General features: G+C 40.0%; 1 protein-coding gene across 1 annotated transcript; it reads right to left on the bottom strand.

Moving 5' to 3' along the window:
* Positions 1 to 1655: 1655 nt before the first annotated feature.
* Positions 1656 to 20392, bottom strand: TXNL1 (thioredoxin like 1). Its single transcript, XM_072861015.1, has 8 exons — positions 20142 to 20392; positions 17794 to 17890; positions 16506 to 16679; positions 12891 to 13013; positions 12451 to 12520; positions 11648 to 11820; positions 8738 to 8842; positions 1656 to 1828 (listed from the first exon to the last, which is right to left on the bottom strand). The coding sequence occupies exons 1-8, from the start codon at positions 20237 to 20239 to the stop codon at positions 1799 to 1801; spliced, it is 870 nt and encodes a 289-aa protein (XP_072717116.1). The 5' UTR covers positions 20240 to 20392; the 3' UTR covers positions 1656 to 1798.
* Positions 20393 to 20634: the final 242 nt, after the last annotated feature.

Raw genomic sequence — 20634 nt, 5'->3', positions numbered from 1 at the left:
CAAGCACTCATCCTGCGAGACCCACCTGCACCCGGGAACACCGCGTAAGGGTAACGCCACTTAAAAGACAGCATTGCATCCTAACTTCAGCTTTGTCATACTTAGCTCCTTGTGCCTAATTCTACCCCATTTTCCACCAAGTGAAACATGGGACAGTTACCTCTAAACATTTATTTAGATCTATGTACATAGTATCAGTATGGAAGGTATGCACCATGCAACCAAGGAAGTCACAGAAGAGTCTCATAAACATAAATTTGACTGATCTTTTACAAAGATGAGAATCACTAGGTTATCAAATCTCTCAGGTATAAATATTATGAGGTCAGCAATACTTAAGATGAGGCACTTAAACAATAACCCAAAAGGTAAGTTAGCATACAAAATTATAAACAGGAACAGTTATTCATATTGCCCTCAATTATATTCAAAAATTATTTATATTCTATATACAGTGTGTTACATGCCTTATGCCCCCCACTGAGGCAAAACATGGAGGAAGTTATGAAAGAAAGCAAGCCATCATCGCATGCCATGGACTATCGTACAGGGAGACGAGTATCCTGGAGTATGCAGTGACACAGTGAAAAAAAGATATGCCTCTCAAAGAACGTTTTTCTAGACAATCACCAGCTTTCTGCTTGGAGAAAATATCTACGCTAACAGAAAGTTAACTTGGTATTAACATACAAATCTGCCAAGCCAGAGAGAACCACCCTACTGTGTTCAAGGAAGGAATGCCAATTAGGACAGGATTTAAGCCTTAGTGGGATTTATGGTAATTAGAAATGTAACAAATTTAACTTTACAAAGAAATTAATTATGCCAATTAAAACACTTAGCAGGTTTTACTGGGAATTTATACAGTATTATATGTATATGGTGCTGATCAATGCCCGATTTATTAAAATTACTTAGGGCAGACTTCCAAGAAAATTTACCAAAGTAGTACAGGAATTCCAATTAAGATGTAAAATTCATATTTGCAATAAACATTTCCTTATCAAGATCCAGAGAGAGGAAAAAACCCAATAAAATAAATAAGGAATTTATGTTCACGTGGGGTGCACAAACATCTATATCCCCATAACTGCACAGCTTGCTAGAGTCTGCCTGGGAAACGAGGTCAGTATTTTCTAACAATATTAAAAAGAAACCAAACACTTCCAAAAGACTCAAGAATTCTCAGTGCCCAACAGCTTGCATCAGCATACCGTTTGTGACAAACCTGCGAGTTAATGGAACAGTAACTTCAAATACACTTTCTCCTCCTATGCTTTTTGAGGTGGGGAAGGAAATGGAAGTTTGCCAAATGGGTGAAGTTATTCCTGTCTGAGAAGTATCAGTATTTTGTGGGAACAATGATCCTGAGTTCACTCCGTCTGGTAACAGAGCAGCTCAGGTTTTATTTTTAGGCGGCCTCTGAAGGCCATCTGTGATTTACTTATACGTGCCATCTTAAACTCTGAACAAATGCAAGCTACATTAGGTCTTCTGTTTCTAAAGATAAGCCAGTTGAGTTTTGAAGTTTCAGTAGAACAAAGGAAGAGCCACAGTTACTAGAATAACAAAATTAAACTTGGCAAAAGTAATGAATTTTATTTACAAATACATGTACGAGGATTACAACAGAAACACACTAGGGAAACTCCATCTCAACAAAAGCAATGATTTATTGGTAATGGCATTAAATGAAACAGATTGACAGTCTCTGGTTATGGTCAAGCAATTATCCAGGAGTTGTAGGTAAAAGTGAAGATCTCTGATTGCGATAAGGCCTTCCAGTGTCTTTTGCATCCTAATGGCTCTCTCCTTTTTTGCCAACTACCTGATAAGAGAAAAACACAGAAATAATATTTAACCAAAAGAGTCCTGCCAAGTATTTTTTAAAGTCTCAAAATAAACAACTGCAACTGAATTTTCAACTAAGTTAATGCATTTAAGCATGCATTACCCTAGCACTTGCAGAAGCTGTGAATCCCTCTGAAGGGTTAAGAGGGATGCAAGACACACAAGAAACCTTATCTTTAGCACACATACAGACAGCAAAGCATCAGTCTCATTTTGAGAGGAGTTAGAAGACAGTCACTGCAACAGCACAGACCACACTTAAATGTGTTACATACCAAGCATTCAACCTTAATACACTATATAAAAATATTATAGTGGAAGAGAACCACTGGGTGCTCAAATATAAGTTTGTTCATATCCCTTGGCATCCTTGCCATGTACCTCACTGAGAACATTTACCTGATAATGCAGCTCAAACCTATAAAGAAACCTGGAAGTCACCTGATTTTCAGTTATTCCTTGTCAAAACATTATTCCTTACCAAGTCTCCTTCCAATCTCCAATTCTGCAAACTCCACCTGGAATCAGTCAGCTTAGTGCTTCCCTTTTCTGAAAGGGTCACCACTGCCACCAGACTCTGGGGAGTCGATTTGCCAGCCAACAGCAAGTGCAACTCCAGCGCTTTATCTACTGCTGTGCAGGTTTAAAGTCAGCACAGTTCACTGCAGAAGGGTATCCGGTGCCCTTCATTAAGATAACTGAACACAAAATCCTGAGAGCAGAAAACGATGCCATTTTAGTCACTTTTCTGAAAAGATTCAGACATAATTCTAGTGCTCTTGCAGACCCTTGGAAAAAATATCCATTTATAAGCCAAACCAAAATAGAAAGAAAATAAGTCTTAAAGTTTACGACTTCAAACTGCAGGAGAGACCTTGGGCAAGGCACTGATTCCCAATTAATCTCCATCTAACTAGAGAGCAGCACTTCTGGCTCTGACGAGGTGTAGTCAGAATTCACAGGAACAGAGATTTGAAGGTTACACTAATGGAGCACAGAATTTTCCATTACTACTCATAATAATGCTGAAAACGAAGGAGTAAAACCTTTCTTGTATCCTAACCAATTGACCGCTATAGCACATGTGTTAAGTATTAATTACCTCTGCAGTTAAGTGACAATACACCACCCAAGATTCATACAGTCAATAATGAAATATAGAACCAGGGGGGAAAAACAAACCAAACAAAACCCAAAACACCCACAGCCCTGATGTCTCATGGACCCACTGGATGTATTCTTCCTGATCCTTCCCCTTTTTTCATTTCTTGTCAAACTTCAAGAGGGAGAATTTGTCACTATCCAGCTGCTTTTGGTCAGCCGAGTTATCACATCACAAAGTAATTGAGATCTACTGATGAAAAGTACTTTTAAAGACCATTTTCACCTCCAAGGAACCCTTGACCAGGAGCATTTCACCACGCTGTAAATTCAACCTAATGCTTAAGGTCAGGAAAATTCCAGTCTGACAACATGAGGAAAGAAGGAAAAATCAGAAGCCCAATCACTTGCATTAAGATCCAATTAATCAAGTTAAAAAAAATACAGTTAAACTTGTCAAGAAGCAATATTTATTCTTTGTGTGTTTCCAAAGCAAACTGTGTTCACACACAGATTAAGCAAAAAAAAAGAAAAAAGAAAAAAACACAGTTAAAAGATTAAAGATTAGGTGTTAGCAAGTGTGGAACATCAATGAAAAATATTGCTATACCAGTCTGAGGCAGAAATTGACAACTCGCCCATGTGTATTATCTGTGAAAATCAACCACACCGATATGGATGTTTTGTCATCACAGGTCAAAGAAACCCATTCTTCTGACTATCCCACTCCACCTTCCCAAAAGGAAACAGGCTATTTAAACTTAAACCAAACAGTTATCATTATTTTTTTCTCAGAAGTAAATCCACTTTCCTTCCTTTTACAGAAACAACTGCCATCTAGTGCATTCTAAGGTGGTGGTTACAGCCTGCAATTCCCACAAAGATGACGGTTTTGGAGCAGGCTTTTCTTCAATCGCTTGGCTTTTTCCCAAGCATCAGTCCAGAGCCTGACAGGGACAAACACACAACCAACTCTGTGGTTCATTACCAAGAGTAGGACTGGAAACACTTAATCAAGTGAACCTTCTAGAGCAGAGGTGGTTCTGTTTGTTTGTTTTAAGTATATCTAAAGAGGTCAAGCAAGTAAAATCAGTAGGATGCTGTTGGAGAACCCTAATCAGGCCACCTATGTACAAACACTCACCACCTCCTCACTGTGTCTTCCCTGAGCAGGTGCCCAGTGCCACTAGAGGAACAATAGAGAGCAGTACTTTACAGCCCATTCTGGCTTGCCTACTACTTCCTGAGGAGTCACAACAAAGAACACTATGCTCCACTAAGACACTAAAAAAGTCAAGTCTCGGTAGAGCATTTCACAAGCTGCATCTCAAAGAGCTTTACAAAATTCAATACAGGCTGAAAAATTAGTTACGGAAAATAATTTGTAAAAAGTACTGTATGGTATGCCTTTAAAATGTCAAGTTCAGGATACAGTGGGACAGAAATTTGGTAAGACTGAAAGGTAGAGAGAAGTGTTTAAGGTAAGATTTGGAGCAGGGAGCGGAGGGGAAAGATGAGTTGATGAGTCAGAAGGTAGAGAAGGCTTTTCCTGATGGTAGAAGGTGCAGAGAAGACGGCTCTTGCATCAGTGCTGAGATTGTGGAAAGGGTGAAAGAGATGCTAGATGAGCAGAAGGAACAAGGAAGGGAGTAGTGCAAGACCACTTCAATCTTATTATTACTTTTTAGTTTCTTCTGCCTTTTTAGTTCTTTATAAATGGGAAGTTAAGCTGAAAAACAAACAAACAAAATGTTACCAGAAAAAAAGCAGCAGCATGTAGTACAAATCAGCAGTTCTGAGTAGAAAGAAAGCCTTCATTCAAGAGGGGACAAAAGATATCCCACAACCTATCAATATTCATCTATGCCCCAACCTCAAAACTGAGCAACAGCATGTTTTATTCATTAATACTAGACATAAACAAGAACTATACTGGACATCAACGGTTGCATGCTCCTCCAAAAACAAAAGCATGTTTACCAGTTCACCACAAGATTCACAGGAACCTACCTAGTACTGTCGATCAATAGTAAAACACCCACAGGACTTGCACCTTTGCTCTACCCTTTTAGCTGTCTGCCCAACAAAGTAGGCCAACTGAGCATCTTTGAGCATCAGAAACAAATCTCAAATGCAATCTACTACAACCCAAATGCAGTCTACTATAGTAGTTTGCATGATCATGCCTTAAGTCAGGCCCTGTGCGGCCAAGAAACAGCAGCATAAACACTTCTAGTGTTAAGGGTATTTTTTAAAACAACCAAGCATGCCTTTAAATCAAGCTTTTCCAAAAGCATTTCAGAATATATTAAATACATATATGAAGGGAATACTCATCCTAGTCCTCTGCTGTTGAGGGTCTCTTCATTTAAAACAGGGCAAAGAACAGGTCTCTCCCCACTACTCTCTGTGCTTAACTCCCTACGGTCAGTTCTAAGCAGAAATTTCTTCCTCTGTGCCCCCCTTTTCCATCACTTCGAAGACTTCCCTCCTCCCCGGAGGATAAAAACCAAGTTATGCGAGGGGCAGGATACACACAACATATTAAAACAAGTTTGAAAGCAGCTTTTCTAACTTTACTCGCTCAATCCAGCAATACCAACTACATGCAAGAAAACAAAAGAAATTTTTTACAGTGAGACCTATCAGTCACTGGAACAACCTCTGCAGGGACACGGCCAAGTCCCCATCGCTGGAGGTTTTCAAGATGCGAATGGACAGGGTGCTAGATAATCTCATCTAGGCTCCCTTTCCCATGCAAGGTTGGATCAGGTCATCTTTTGAGGTCCCTTCCAACCTGGGCTGTTCTGTGATTCTACATATGTCCAAACTAACTTGAGGTCAAAATCACTAATGAAGGACTGACTTAACTCCACCTGCTTAGTAGTTCTGTTATTTTTCAGAGCAGATGAATTTCAGCTTTCTATTTGATGGTATAAATACTGGAAACAATGCCTCGTTTATATTAAACACATGAAGTGACTCCCTGATCAAGAAGAGGTGATTCTTCTCACAGCCCTGTTGGTGTTAGAGCCCCACATGAGCAGACATGAGTTTTCCTCGACTGTCTGAAGGAGATGGGAGCTGCAGTTATGCACCTTAATAATCAACTGAGCGGTAAGCCGCTATAACTAAAAGCATGTGTTCAGATCCCACCCCAACTGGGAGGCAAAATACATCAGCCTGATCCTTAGCAGAAGCCATTCAAACCAATGTGTTGGTTTTATTTTTTGCTTTGAAACTGAACATGCACACAATCAACTGAGCAGTGACATGACCAATCATAACAACATGACTGGAGTCACATTCATGTCCACTTCTTAATTCAAGCCCTTCAAATCAGATATTTAACAGATTCTTACAAACACTTCTCAAACTCAGGGAAAAAGCATTCCCCCATCTTATTAATCATATTGCAATACTATTTCTATCATAATTAGAAGAGAAATATGAACAGTAGAGACAGACTGAGATGAGGGAGTCAGACAGATGAAAGCAGTGAGGAGTAGTGTGGGTAACTACTCAAGGAGATGAAAAGAAAAAGGTTTCCCAGTTAATCTACAAACCTAAATATAATTAATGCCCAACACTATAATAAGGTTTCACAACTGACAGGATCACTGGAAGAGAGGAAACAAAAGTTACAATTCCTAAGAGCACTGCAACTCTGCCAGACTACACATCCCATTTGTTATGATGAAACATTTTAACAGCCTAATATTAAAACTACATGTTCAGGAAGCAAAATAGGAATATTACATATAATGTCAATGAGTATCTGAATTGAGACAGGCACAACCCAGTAAGGCCTGCTCCTCTATTTAAGGCCGTTCTGACCAGTTCCTTAGCATCCTGACGTTAGCAGCACAATGCTAACACCGTGGGACCGTTTGACATACACGTAGTCCTGTAGGTTTGTGCCCCCTCCCCTTCCATTTCAATGGATGTCACAAGACACAAAGGCACACTCCTTGGTGGTGCCAAGACATGCACCTGCCAACTTTAAGGAAACCAAAATTGTTAACTGGCATAGTATTTACCAGGCCATATAGCAGCTTCCAAGCAGCCACGCTGCATCTAGAACAGAGATCTGTAAATGCCCTCTACCTACAGCAGAGGGCTGAGATGCCTGGAGACCCACGCTATTTTTAATGCCTTTATAGGGTTGTGTGAGGGCACGTGCGAATTAAAAAACTCACTCCCCACACAAACACTGCCTGGAGCTCAGGTTGTTACAGCAGTCAGTTTCAGGCTAAGGCAGTACTTCAGTACTGTGTCCACCAAACTAACATTTTGTCCCTGCAACTTAAAACACTGTAGGAAACATGCTGTGCAGGCTCAACACTAGTCTCAAACCCATGTAACATTCTACAAAAAAAGACTGAATTGCTTTACCAAGTGCACCCCAATCAGGATTATCAATTAAAAATAAAAAAATACATCACTACTTTAATAATCATAAGGCCAGCTTTAAGGAGTGCACTTGAAAATAAACTTTCAGTACTTGTGAAAGCAAAACTAATTTACAGAGTTTACAGAGAACTGAGAGCAAGCGACAGATCAAATACTGAGTCAGAGTCCCATCCCCCTCACAACGATACCAGAAAGTACTGCAGATTAAGCATGATAAAATAGTAATTGCACAACTCATAGCAGGGGATGCCCTAATACCATAAGTACTGACAAAAAAGCCATATAAAAAATGTAAGCAGACTGTAAATCGATTAACATATTTCTAATTTGGGGAGAATTGGAAGTGCTGTATTAGGACGGTCTAAAATTGATATCCAGTTAATTTTAGTACACTAGAACAACTTTTTCAATGACTTCAAATTTCATAGAAAGGCAGCAAAACCTGTTAAACTTGCATTTATTAACTTAATTATTACCTGCAAAGATATTAAGTTTTACATGTAGAAGTTAAGATCAAGTTTTGACGTTAAAAATTCCAAGTGCGTGACATGTTGGTGAGTGTTAGTGTTTTTAACCTTCTGAAGTTACAGGTTATTTGTATAACAAATTCTGCGGTGCGTTCAGTGTTATTGGTCACCTACACAGTAGTTTGTAGGCAGGTGTTACAGCAGTATTTGCCCTTTTACAAAGGCTACTAAGTTTTATAGCAGTTTATTTTTAAAAGACTTATTACATTTTGAAGAAGTTGTAAGTAGCTTTAAAGTTGCAACCCTTTCAAACCCATTTCACATTCTCAAAAAAACCAACCAAGAATTGAGAGTGCCTTATTGTTCAGCACTAGTGTGTCTAAAGTCATACTGTAACAAGTTGTTTGCTTCATTTCCCCTTTAAAAAGCAGATATGTTTAATATAAGACACCTTGTGACCCAGGTATTTTTCAGATCTCAAGCTTAATGTTGCCCAGTGAATAAAATCCTTCTTCAAAGTAGAAATCAAGTCAATCACAAGAAGTCTGTTTAATTTGTACATGCAATTGCTTCTCTACTTCCTGAACACCATCAGAAAGCAAGTTTCAAAACCAAGACATAAACCTCTCAGCTGTTAAAAAACCCCAGCATTGTCTATAGTGTATATAACTTGACAGTCCCTCAAGTTTTCATACACATTCTTATCCGTTATTTTTACAAAGTTGAAGAACAAAAACTTGTAAGCAAGACCAAAGATCTGTAAGATAAAGCTACATATTTTCTTTTGGATGCCAAAAGTACCTTCAGTTGTGGAACTGTAGTAACAATCAAGCATATATGTTCCGTCAACCCATTTTTGAGTAGGTTTAAAACATTCAAAAGTGCTTTTAAGAAAGAGGACTCACTCGCTTGAAGTCATTCATATTTGTTGCTTGGACTGGAGTTCCAATAAACGTGAAGTATGTAATTCTTGTTGTCTCTTCATCACCATGATTGGATTGGACAAACAACTAAAGAAAAAGCCCCAAACACAAGAGTTAAGGTAAACTGTCCATCTCTGAATTAATACATAAAATGTTAAGTGCCCAAGATTTTTGAACTAACCAAATTAACACTTTTTCCAATTATAAAGGCCTCTGTAACCTTTACAGAAGCTACTGTCGTCTTATTTTAAATAATGATTATAGATAATGCTATTATTTTCCTGGTAGTTTGTTAAAAAACCCACACAGCTTGGATTTTCCCAGCTTCTACTTCTGACCTGAGACCACGTTCAACAAGCAAAAACAGGATCTAAGAAGTCACAATTCACTATTCACTGGAATCTGACTTGAAGTGACATTAAATATCAATTTAACTATGCTTGCTGAAGCCCCTAAGACTATTCATGTCTAGTTTACTACTACAGCTTGCATGTGTTTTACAGCATGAATACTAGATCTATGAAGTTATTTTAGGGTTTCAAACAAATATCAAGCTTCTTTAGAAATGTGAACTAAGGAATTATTGCTGGAACCACTACACTTTTTAAAGTGGACGGATGAAAAATTTTTTGCATGAAGTAGCATTAGCAAGGAACTTGGAGTCAGAAGAGCAATGAGGTGTTTGGGGATCTTTCCACACTTCATTGTGAGCATGGAGAAAGGAGGAATGAGAAAGAAAGCAAGTCGGAGCATCAGGAGCAGAGGAGAAAAAGGAGAGGAAGGACAACAGGTGGGCAAGGAACAACGCCCTTTCCACAAGCCACAGCCAGTAGCTATGAAGATGCCCTTTCTGCCTCAGAAATTGCCTGTGCCACAGCCCACCAAAGGCCGGAGGGTACGCATCACTACATGCTTGCCCTACACTTAGACTTTTTTTGTGACAACACCGGATGCTTGTGATAGGCAAGATGGACTACTGATCTAGACCAGTACAGACATTCACCCCTCCAAGCAGCTTCACTGTAGCTGGAAGACCGTGTATTTTCCTATACAAACAAGATGTGTGGAAGGTGAGGGTTGAAATACTGAAGTACTCTTCAGGCAGAAAGAAACAGAAGAGCATGTCAAGGACCAATTTTTGTCAGAGGTGAACTGCAGTGTGTTCAGAGATTCTGTCTCAGTAATGATATGAAAAATTCAGCAAGTACAGAGGAAACAAATACCACTGAAGTGGCAGTATTGAAGAAAAGTACACAACAAATGAGGAAAAACAGCATTAGATATGATTAATTATATGGACTAGAAACTACAGGGTATAGAATTAATAATAAAAAGGGTAAGTTAACAAACAAACCTAGCAGCGATATACATAAATGAAGTATGAACTTGCTAATACTGATATGGAAGTGTTCAATAAGTATTGCTGATTATACATGGCAGAAAAGCAGGGCAATTTGTGGATATGACAACTGTGCCTCCTCCAGTTCATTAAGAACCATATGGAAGATTTTTATCCATAGGACTATGTAAGCAAGAACTTCGTCACCTGCACCAAAAAGCCAGGTGCTGGACAAGATGACCGGCCATCTCATTTTTAGGAGGTCTTAAATACAGAATCCAGGTTTAACTAGGAAACGAGGGGAGTGCTACTGCAGTGCCCACATGCAACGAGTGTAAACAAGCAGAACATCTATTTAATCACCTTATCACTTGTCTGGTGTTTGCACATCATCCTGTCTAAAGCTGACACAGGATTTTATTAAAGAACAAATACATAACTTGTACTTGTCAGCACAGCTCTGTAGAATATAAACCTACTTGACTGATCTCCATTTCATTTGAGGGAGGATAAAGTTGGTCGCAAAGGTAACTCCATAAAAATAACAGACATGAAAAGGAGTTATTTAGGTTCACTTCCCATTACATTTAAAATAATTGCTAGTAAAACATTGCTAAACATGAAAGCAGCTGACTGATCTAAAATGCAGTGCAACAACAGTAATTTAGAAATTTACCTGAAAGCTTTTTACAGAAGAAAAAGCATAATGAAAAGATTGAGAGTGGATCAATGTTTTGGAGTTACCTGTAACTCATACTAAGCTGGTGATTTCTGTGGCCAGCCCACTAAAATATAGTTTAATTCAATCAGCTGTAAGTCCATACATTTGCAAACACATAATTCAGGCCATAAAAAGCATTTCCGTAGAAAAGAATTCAGGGGTCATATTGGAAAAACAGTTCAACACAATACTGCAGGAAACAAGGCTAGCGCAGTACCAGGACGATGCCAAGCATAAAGCAATGCCAGCATCAATTTAGTCATTGCACATATTGCAGTAGAACCTGTATTTTTGAAATGGAAGAGCAGAAACTGCACCTGCATTTAAGAGTCAAAAACCCCATGTGAAATCTGTGGAAAGTCTCTTACAGCAAGAGAATTAGAGAGCTCATTAAAAGACAAAGGTGCTTTGATTACAGCATTTAAGAACCCTCACAGAGAGCAGGTACTGAGTTCAAAGACATTGCAAGTACTTCAATTGATACTCAGAAATCTGTCATTTCTGCAATCACATTACTGAGAAACTGGATTCCTTGTCTCCTCAACTCTTGAAATGAAGACAAGATGCCTTTCAAGAAGGTAGTTCGTAAAAACGCAAGTTGTGTTAAACAGCACGCTAGCTCATGAAGAGGTGAATGTGAAGCTTATGTCTCATACTAGCTCAAAAGAGACATTGCATGCACATGGCCTTGTCTCACCTTAAATTCCTGAAATACTTCTAGCATAAGCATACAGTATGCAATCGGCAGAAAGAAACTAAGAACATGCACAGTGCTTTAAAAGCCTATGAAGTTTTCAGCCTGCACAGACCTCGGAACAGAAACTTTACTTACAGTTACACTGTTAACATTCTGAAATTTTACATAGCGAAGCTGGACAATACCATCTTCTTTGATATCATCTGGTGTCAGCTCCAGGGCTTGAGTTGGTTCACTTCTTTCTGCTTCTTCAAAATCCATAGATCGAGGAAGGTTGATAAAGATTTTTATGTACTTTGGACCTTGCCCTGTGTTAAAATATAGGAGTGGTATTTCTGTTGTTTAAATATATTTTCAAAATGCTGCTTGAGAAGCCCTTGCTTATCACACTCTCTAGACACCACGCAGGGAAAGCGGAAGCTTCTCTAGTTCTAGTATCTTATCTGCCAATCCAACATCACCACGCTGGATATTGAAGGACATCAAAAGTTGCACTACTCGCCTACGTGTCAGAGACAGAATTCCACAGAAAAAAATCCAATAAAAAGTCTAAAAATAATAGTTTTGCTGTGTCACATAACATCTGAACACTTTATGTAGTTTTATAATCTAAACTGAGTGACCATAAAAACTAAGCTATGCCTTTCAGTAGCTCTCACATTAATTCAGGAATTAAACGCAAGCTTCTCTTTGCAGCATATCAGACTATAGTAAATACTTAATATTTGTGTCATACCAAATACCCACGCACGAGGTCAGTGAAAAAAGGAATGAGACCATTTGTTACGCAATTCATTTACAACAAATTTACTGAAGCTACTGTGGGATTTTCAGAAGGTAAAAGGTTCCAGGCACAACAGTGTCATTTTTAGACAATTCAGCTTAACATGGGCAAAGCTTTGGTTTCAAAGATACGATCACACAGACACTTCACTCACCATTATCTGGCCCCTGAAGTTTCATAGAATAAAGCTTGACAGGTTGACTAAAAGCTACAGTAATAAGCAGCTGTGGAGAAAAAAGTTGCTGTTAAATGCTGTTTTCTTCATTGTTAAAAACAAACATTGCACAATAATTAACTAGAAATAAGTCTGAGCTTTGAAATAAAATTAAGTATTTACCTTCACTATATTCCACACATGCACTAGTTTGTCACTTTAAAATATCAGCAAATGCTACTCTGCTTGGAAATGTTTTCCATACATAAAGGGATGTGAAACTGGAAATGCTACAGTGACCTTTGTATGCTGATTTTACTTACATCCTACTACCATCTCCCACTCTTACTTACACTACCGTAACAATATAAAGCAGACAAGTTCCTAAAAAAATGCCTGACCATCACTGAAAATATCTCACTTCAAAATATCTACTGTACCTGCTCATCGCAGTCTGATTCCAAATAGGTAGAGTCTTTACGTAAACAATTATCAAATCCGTGCTCATCACTCTCATTAAGACATTCACAGCCGGCTTTATTGATAAATGGCATTAAATCCATCTGAAAGTAAAAGCAAGAGCATTGCTGAGAGCATGATAAGTGTGCCATGAACTCATCTGGGATTAGTAAGCATTGGAATGAATTAAATTCTTCATTCAACAGATTAAAATAATAAGACATACAGAAAACCTCAGGGGTTTATATCAAAAGACATTACCAACAAAAACTACAAATACTATAGTACTCAGATGTATCCTGTTCATAACTAAACAACATTTTTCCCCTCCATTCAAAATCCCACACCCTGGAACACATGCTTGCCATTCTGAGAATAAGATATGGAGCACAGGGAGAATTTTCAGATACACTTTTGATAAACAAGACTACAGCACCATCAGTCACACCACAACATAGCTCCAGCCTAATGACAGTTTGTCTATGATCAACTTAACAGAAAAAAACCAAAACAGAAATGGGCCTCCCCAAAAATATACTATATATTGCAGAACAAATTAAAAGACAACCACTATAGTTCTTACCGGGCTTTATATGCAAAGCTAGTCTTATTTTACATCATTTTCAGCACTGCCTACAAATTAACTTCATGAAACTTTTTCCTACGCCTTTCTCCATATCCTTTAGTAAAAAACACAGAACAGAAAACAGAAGCTACACAATTCACCACAAACCCGTTTGTTTTATTGCTCAGCTCTTTTGTAAAGGGTCCGACCAAAAGCTTTAACATATATGCATTCTCAGATTAAAGCAGACCACTATCCATGCTCCAAGCCTCAACCATTTAAAAGGCGGTATTACCGCAGAGGCAGAATGAGCTATCAATTTCCAGATAACCAGATTTTTTTGCCTGCAACTAAAGTAAACCAAGTCCAACTGAAGCACAATAAGTCAGGCTAAAAATCAAGAATTTAATGTCTTAAGGCCTGATGACAGAGTATCAACATCTCACACCATAACAATACAAATTCAAGATCGGTGTACAGTCACAGAAACAGTCCAGACATAAAAAGCTAAAGGAATTTTTAGGATGACAACCCACAAACCCCTTCTTAAAGGCAGACATTAGGTCCCAAATAATAATATACCACCCTTGAAAAAGAGCACACACTAGCTTGCATACTACAACTCAGGCTACAGCTTCACGGTACAAACAGAATCCTAAAATGGGTTGCTGAGAGAACACAACTCATTTCCTATATCCCACTTCCCTTACCTCTTGCAACTATGTTATTCTGAGCAAGAAATACCTTCCCCCTCCCACCATCCAAATGAAGGCTTAGCTTGCAACTCCCAGGCTCACTAGATACAAGGTAAGAAAAGAGAAGGAAGGCACAGCTGTGCAGGAGGATGAGGATGCTCTCCTGAAGCTGACGGCAGCCTAGTTTGGGTCAAGCATACCCTAAAGTTGCATTTTAGCCTACCACTTACAGGTCAGATGGAATTCCTGCTTGGCTCATACAGCCCTGAACATACTCAGGACTTGATTTGTGGGGGTAAGACACCACCTCCTAGAAGACTAACTTTTAATAGAAGTTGGTGTGTTCATCTCAAAACCAATCTAACTAAGCAGACCTGAACTTGCTACTTGAATGACTTTCGGTGTGTTCAGGGCTCCAAAGCTAACAAGCTGAACCTTTGTCTTTTGACATTCCTATAGCTCCACAGAGGATTTCACAATAATTATAAATGTAAGCGCTCACATATAAAGTGAAGTGCAACGCATGCTGTGGAACAGTTAGCAAGTAGCGGAACTGCTACAAATTCAAGTGACCTGTGCTCTTGCAGTTTATTTAAATGAGAAATATTCAGCTGGATTTGCATCCTGCTTACACTTGCCTGATAGGATACGGCTAGCTATGAATTTAAAATACTCAACCTCCAAAAAAATCTGGGTTTGCATTTAGCAACATAATTTTGGGTTCTATAGATACTCATCACAGCTAAGTTTAACATACTAGATCTGCTAATGCAAAGTAATGTGCACACTACAGCAACTAGCTAAGCACTGAACTGTGACACACGATTTAGGCGAAATGTAATACACCACATAACTAACTGTGTTTATACTTTTGGTAGAACAATAGACAAGCTCATTTAAGGAGTAATATTACACCAAGGATTGCTTGGAGAACACCACCTAAGACGACAGCTCTAGGAAAGCGTTTTGTCACATTAGAGTTCTCATTTACATGTGTTTGCTAGTTCAGCTGTCAGACAGGCTTATGATTTGCAATGCACAATTGCCTTGAGGTAACACGAAAACACACAGAACACAGAGAAAGTAGTTTCCTGAGAGCACCGATATTTCTAAGCGGATTGCTCCCTTACTGGAATTTTGGCCAAAAATTCAAGTATCCCTACAAAGTTTTCATTTACCTAGAAGACATGGGCAAATCATGCAATGATAAAACACCCGTTCATTAATAGCAATTTTTAAATGTGTCAAAAAAATGTTAAAATCAAGTTTTAGTTATGAGAGATTTTGATGCAAGGTTTAAAAACAAGTCAGTCTGAGAACATATATTTAGAAGCATTCGCTTTTTTTTTTTTACAAATTACTAAAAAGTTACAAGTTATTGACTTAGTTTATGTTATCTGTGAATGCCTGATCAGTGATTACTGGAGTGATAAGCAGTACCCCTACAGAAGCAAAATGATACGCATTAAGCATTAAATTGAAAGCAAATTCGCAGTCAGCAAGAAGTAACTCTTGTATGCCACTCAGACCAGGCACACAGTCTTCTCCAAGTAGTCCTGTGACTTTTTTACTTTATGTATTTTTATATCCTTTTCTTCTTGCCTGTAAAAGAATGACACCTAAAGAGAACACTTCGTAGTACCATCCACTTTTGCAAACATTAGCAATTGGGCAAAAGGAAATGTATCACAAGGTATCTTTTATCTAACAATACCCTCCCAAAGGCATCCTATTTTCAGTTCCATCTTCCTCTATAGCAGCTTGCCCTGAACTGTTATGAAGGTAAATTCCTTCGGCAACAGAATCTCTCCCTCTCTCCATTTCATCTCTTTTAAAAGAAAAAAAGAAGAGGATTAAAGAAAGGGTAGGGAGCAAGAAGAAAAAAGGAAAAACCTAAATGAACCTACCACCACATAAACAACAGAGAGGATTTTTTTAAGGAACAACCAGAGCAACTCTTCAACAATTCCGACAGCCATGTCTAACAATGTCTTTTCCCATGGATGTTTTTACACTTGAAGCAGAATAAGCAGCTGCAGCAAAAAGTTCACCATAAAACATGAAATTCATTATTTTAATGACTAAGGGCTATGCGTGCAGATTTTTCTTAAAACTTTTTACAATTCTATAACCATACTTACTAAATATGTCTGTTAGTTTTTTAATTTTGTCTGAAAAAGGAAACCCAAACAAGTGATCTTCTCAAAGCCATGGGGAAGTTGCAGTTTTGCCTCAAGTAGTATTATTTGACTAAACACATAGAAAGCAACAGATTTTTTTTTTTAAACGTTCAAGTTACAGAAACATTAGGAAAAATTAAGATAAGAGATGCATACATATCCTTTTGGGATATCTGTATCTTCACTGTTTCCAGGATCATTCTCCAGGTGCTGTTTGATTTTTTCTTCTAAACCTACAGCATCTGCTCCTTGATATTGGTCGATTCGCACTTTGTTTCGGAAAAACAGAAATGTCGGTGTCGCTGATATATTATTGGTAGCAGCTGTTCCCTAGAACGCATAAATTATTTACAAGTGTTACCTACCAGAGTATTACCAATATTAGACAGAAACATTAGCTTGCTTCACCTAGATAAGAATGCACACACTAGATATTAATCAAGCTACGTCACCTCAAACATCACAAACAATATTTGTTATTTTATAAACAGCTTTAACTCAGACAACAATTTTAAGTTAATTTAAATTATTCAGATCCTCCTAATCCTTTACACATTTGGGCATTCTGTGAATGGACTTGACATTGTGAGTAGACTTGCTGGTACACCATAAAAATCATATTACTCATTTGCTCTTGAAAGTGGAGGACAGCTTAATTTAACACTTTTCTTTTACAAGCATTCTTTACACCTGCCTTCCTTCCTCTCCCAAGCCACATTCATGCACACCCAGGAATTGCAGCCTGCTGCTGTAGAAGGTAAATTCCATCTGAGTTCTCCCTGTATTCATACCTGTTATGCACCCATAGTAATTTTTCCAAAACTTTCCATAATTTAGTGTCATTTGCAAACATTGTTACCACTTTGATGTTCATCTCTCTCCATTATAATTTGTAGTAATTCAAGGTACTTCCTTTCAACACACCATTGTTAATTTTCGTTAACAACCCTTAGAGTCAATCAATAGCTCACCTGCAACACTGTTGTCTGTTAAAAACAGTTGAGTAGTACTTGAGAGGAATCTAGTCCCACTAATCCTATCAGTTTATTGCATTTTTCATTTTGCTCAATAATTACGCCAATATTTGTTTGGAAAGACTTACTCTTTTTAATTCATACTGGTGCTATCTTCTACAGTTAAGGGCATTATCTAAATAGTACAAGCAGCAGGAACTATTAAACTGTCTGCACACTGCTTAAATGAAGGACATCACAGCGGTAACTGCAAGAATACTTTTCTAAATAAGTGTTGTTTGTTCACATCTTTGTGCATATCCTAATTTGGTAGAATTTCACAATATGGCTATTTGTGATTCACCAAACGTGTCAACAGCCAAAGGACACTACTCTTAGTATACTGTCTGAACAGTTTTTCTTCAAGTTTCCCATTCCCTACATTATCTGCTCTTTCTCTTACAACTGAAAATATGTTTTTGAATACCAACCTGGCATTGATGCACATCTACTTCCAAAAAAGTTGCCTGGGGATATTTGTTACTCAGAGCATTGAAAGCTGGGGCTATCCTTAAACAAGGGCCACATCTGTGAAAACAACATACAGTTTAACTTAACTCAATCTCTTGTTGAAAAATGTCTGCCCAAATAGAATTAGCACATTCATGTTCTTACTGATATCCTTGGTACATGTAAGAATAACCTTCCTACCTGGCTGACAGATGGTGAGCAATCCTGGTGATACAATTAAGAATGACATTTAGAAACACATCATGAAGTGTTAATTCCCACTTCCTCAGACAGCTTCAATGTCACATGATTAGCTTCACCTATTAATTAATACTAACTTCCTATTTTCCATCTGATGGGTTTAGCTCCAGCATCTTTTCCTGCAAGCCAACGTCCTGCTAACTAAAGCGACATAAGGGAGGGCAAAGACTTGCCCCCCTTATGGCCCTCCCTCTTAACAGAAGACTAGTACAGCACTCCAGGTTACCTCCTGTGAAAAAATAGTATCTACAGCAAAACCTACATGTGACTTGAAATATTTAACAGTAATAACGCATCAAACCTTTAGCAGAAATCATATAATCCTTACTACAGTAAGTCTCACTTACTACAACTGTAACCAGTTACTACCATACTTATTTGACCCTGGTAGAACAGACCTGACTTCTGCTGACTTAACTGTATCACCTTGGCTGAAAGTATGTATTTGTTAATTATTATACCTTTGCTGGCATATATGAAGCATACAGATGCAACTACTCCTGCAAAGGAATATTCTCACAACTCAGCTTGCTGTGAGAGAAGCAATTAAAAAGCAAAACAGCAAAAAACCCCAATAGAAACTCCCTCCCACGGCATATCAACATAGGCCATACCTAAACCAGAGAGCTCTGTCAACGTGAACCTGCCAAGACGTATATCTGTAAAGTAGCACAGTCAAGATCTGCTTCACCTTCCCTATTCTCTCCTGACAGAGCGGGTATGGATCCATAGGGGCGTAGCAAAGCAAACTCACAGATATTTACACGCTAAGACATAAAGCCATTAATCTAAATGGAACCTAATATATTGGGTTGTCTGTAACCAAAACATTTTCCTAGGCATGCACGTATGCAGCATTACTGAGCTCACCACCACCTCCACAGTTACAGATGAAGTTGACCTACCTAAAGAAAAAACCAACCCAACCCCATAACTGAGAAGCAGCAACCAGCTGGGTGTGTATCACTGCTTTTTCCAGGACCCACTCAGATACACAGCTAACGATTCTTGCGGCCTGCTCTGAGTATAACATCTTTCACATTAGACCTGAAGTCTTTTGAGCTCCAAACAGCCATTAGAAGCGGAACGGTTCACCTGTACATTTAAATAAGGGGTGGAAAGATGAAGAAAAAGAGTATAGGCACTAAAAGCTAGGACTTTGACAATAACGAGGTACGCTTTGAAGCCCAGGACCCCCAACACTATCGCTATTCTCCCTAATTCCGCAGATTACTGTGAATAGTTGAATTGCTGAGATTTCCTTTGGCCGCCAATTGAGCCAGATTATACCACACTCGTATTTCAAACCCCCACTGAGTAGGGGGAAAAAGGACATCTGCTAGCCCTGGGCAAAAAGGATGAGGATCCAGCTGCTTTATTAAGGCAGAAAATGTTTGTAACAGAAACCAAGAAGGATGCAGTTCTCTCTGCCCTCTCTTAACAGCGGCTTCCTGACCTGCAACTGGATTTTAAGCCGGTGTAGTGTCTGCTCTCCTCAGAGCACCTGAAGAAGGACAGGTTCAGAGGGCAGGGGAAGTTGGCTCAGCTGCAAAAAGGTGAATTTAACACCACAAGTAGGGAATACCGTTGTGATTCTACGACTATACTTATATACGACAGACAGGGAGTGTCCCTAACGCTAAATAAACAATTAGTTCGCAGCTCCCACCCGCAGCACCTGGCCAGCGACCAAAATGATACAGCATTTTGCCAGCTAACTGCACTTCTCAAGTTTAAAACCTTGCCTCGCTTCCGAATAAATAAAAACACCAAAACCCCTCAAGGCGCCCACAACGGTTCTCTCGGTCCCGGCGAGCCCCCTCAGCCCCAGACCAGGGCGGGAGCGGCAAGGGCGGCTGACGGGGCGGGGAGGAGACGCCTCCGGTGAGTCAGGCCCAGCTCCCGCTCTCCGCCGCCTCAGCGGGAACGAGGCCGCGGCGGGAGGCCTGGGGGCAGGGGCGACGCGGGGGAGCGCCCCGGGGCGGCGGCCGCCGCCCCGGGGCGCTCCCCCGCGCCGCCCCTGCCCACCGTGAAAGAAACCGGGAGCCCGGATCCCACCCTCACTCACCCCCGCATAGTGAACTTCACCACAGCCAGGCGGGAACCGGCAGCGCTGAGCTCGGGCTGGAACTCGGTGTCGTTCGCGATCGCCTTCACGCCCACCATCCTCGCCGGGCGGCGGCGGGGCCCGCACTGAGGAACGGCGGCGGCGGCGGCGGCACCGGCCTGCTATCTGCAGCGTCACGGCGGGAAGGGGGCGCCCGGCATGCACCGCTCGGCCCAGGGCGCAGGCGCGCCCGCCACGCCACTCGCAGCCCGGGCCCGCCGGGCGGACATCTTGAGGGCGGGGCGGGGGGCGCTGCCTCTCGCGAGCGCCGCGCCCGGTCGCCGCCATTTTGGGAGAGGGCAGCGAGCGAGGGGGTGAAGCCGCCGCCAGCCATTTTAGTTAGGGGCAGGCGCGGCGAATTGCGGGAGGGGAGGTCGCCATCTTGGTTTGGGGCAGGCGCCGCAGGAGGAGGCTGAGGAGGAGGAGGACTAGGACTAGGACTAGGACTAGGACT

The sequence above is a fragment of the Ciconia boyciana genome, chromosome 4 (genome assembly GCF_034638445.1).
Source record: "Ciconia boyciana chromosome 4, ASM3463844v1, whole genome shotgun sequence".
NCBI classification, from domain to species: Eukaryota; Metazoa; Chordata; class Aves; order Ciconiiformes; family Ciconiidae; genus Ciconia; species Ciconia boyciana.
Note: the sequence above shows the minus strand (reverse complement) of the source record. Positions and strands in the feature narration are given on the sequence as shown.

What these genes read in the sequence shown, in the direction of transcription:
- TXNL1 (XM_072861015.1), bottom strand. Translation starts at nt 20,239, where the DNA reads ATGGTGGGCGTGAAGGCGATCGCGAACGACACCGAGTTCCAGCCCGAG. An exon ending in GTGAAGTTCACTATGCGGGG is followed by an intron (nt 17,891 to 20,141) that starts GTGAGTGAGGGT and finishes TTGTTTTCACAG; the next exon opens with ATGTGGCCCTTGTTTAAGGA. An exon ending in AGAATGTTAACAGTGTAACT is followed by an intron (nt 8,843 to 11,647) that starts GTAAGTAAAGTT and finishes CTTTTTCTTTAG; the next exon opens with TTGTTTGTCCAATCCAATCA.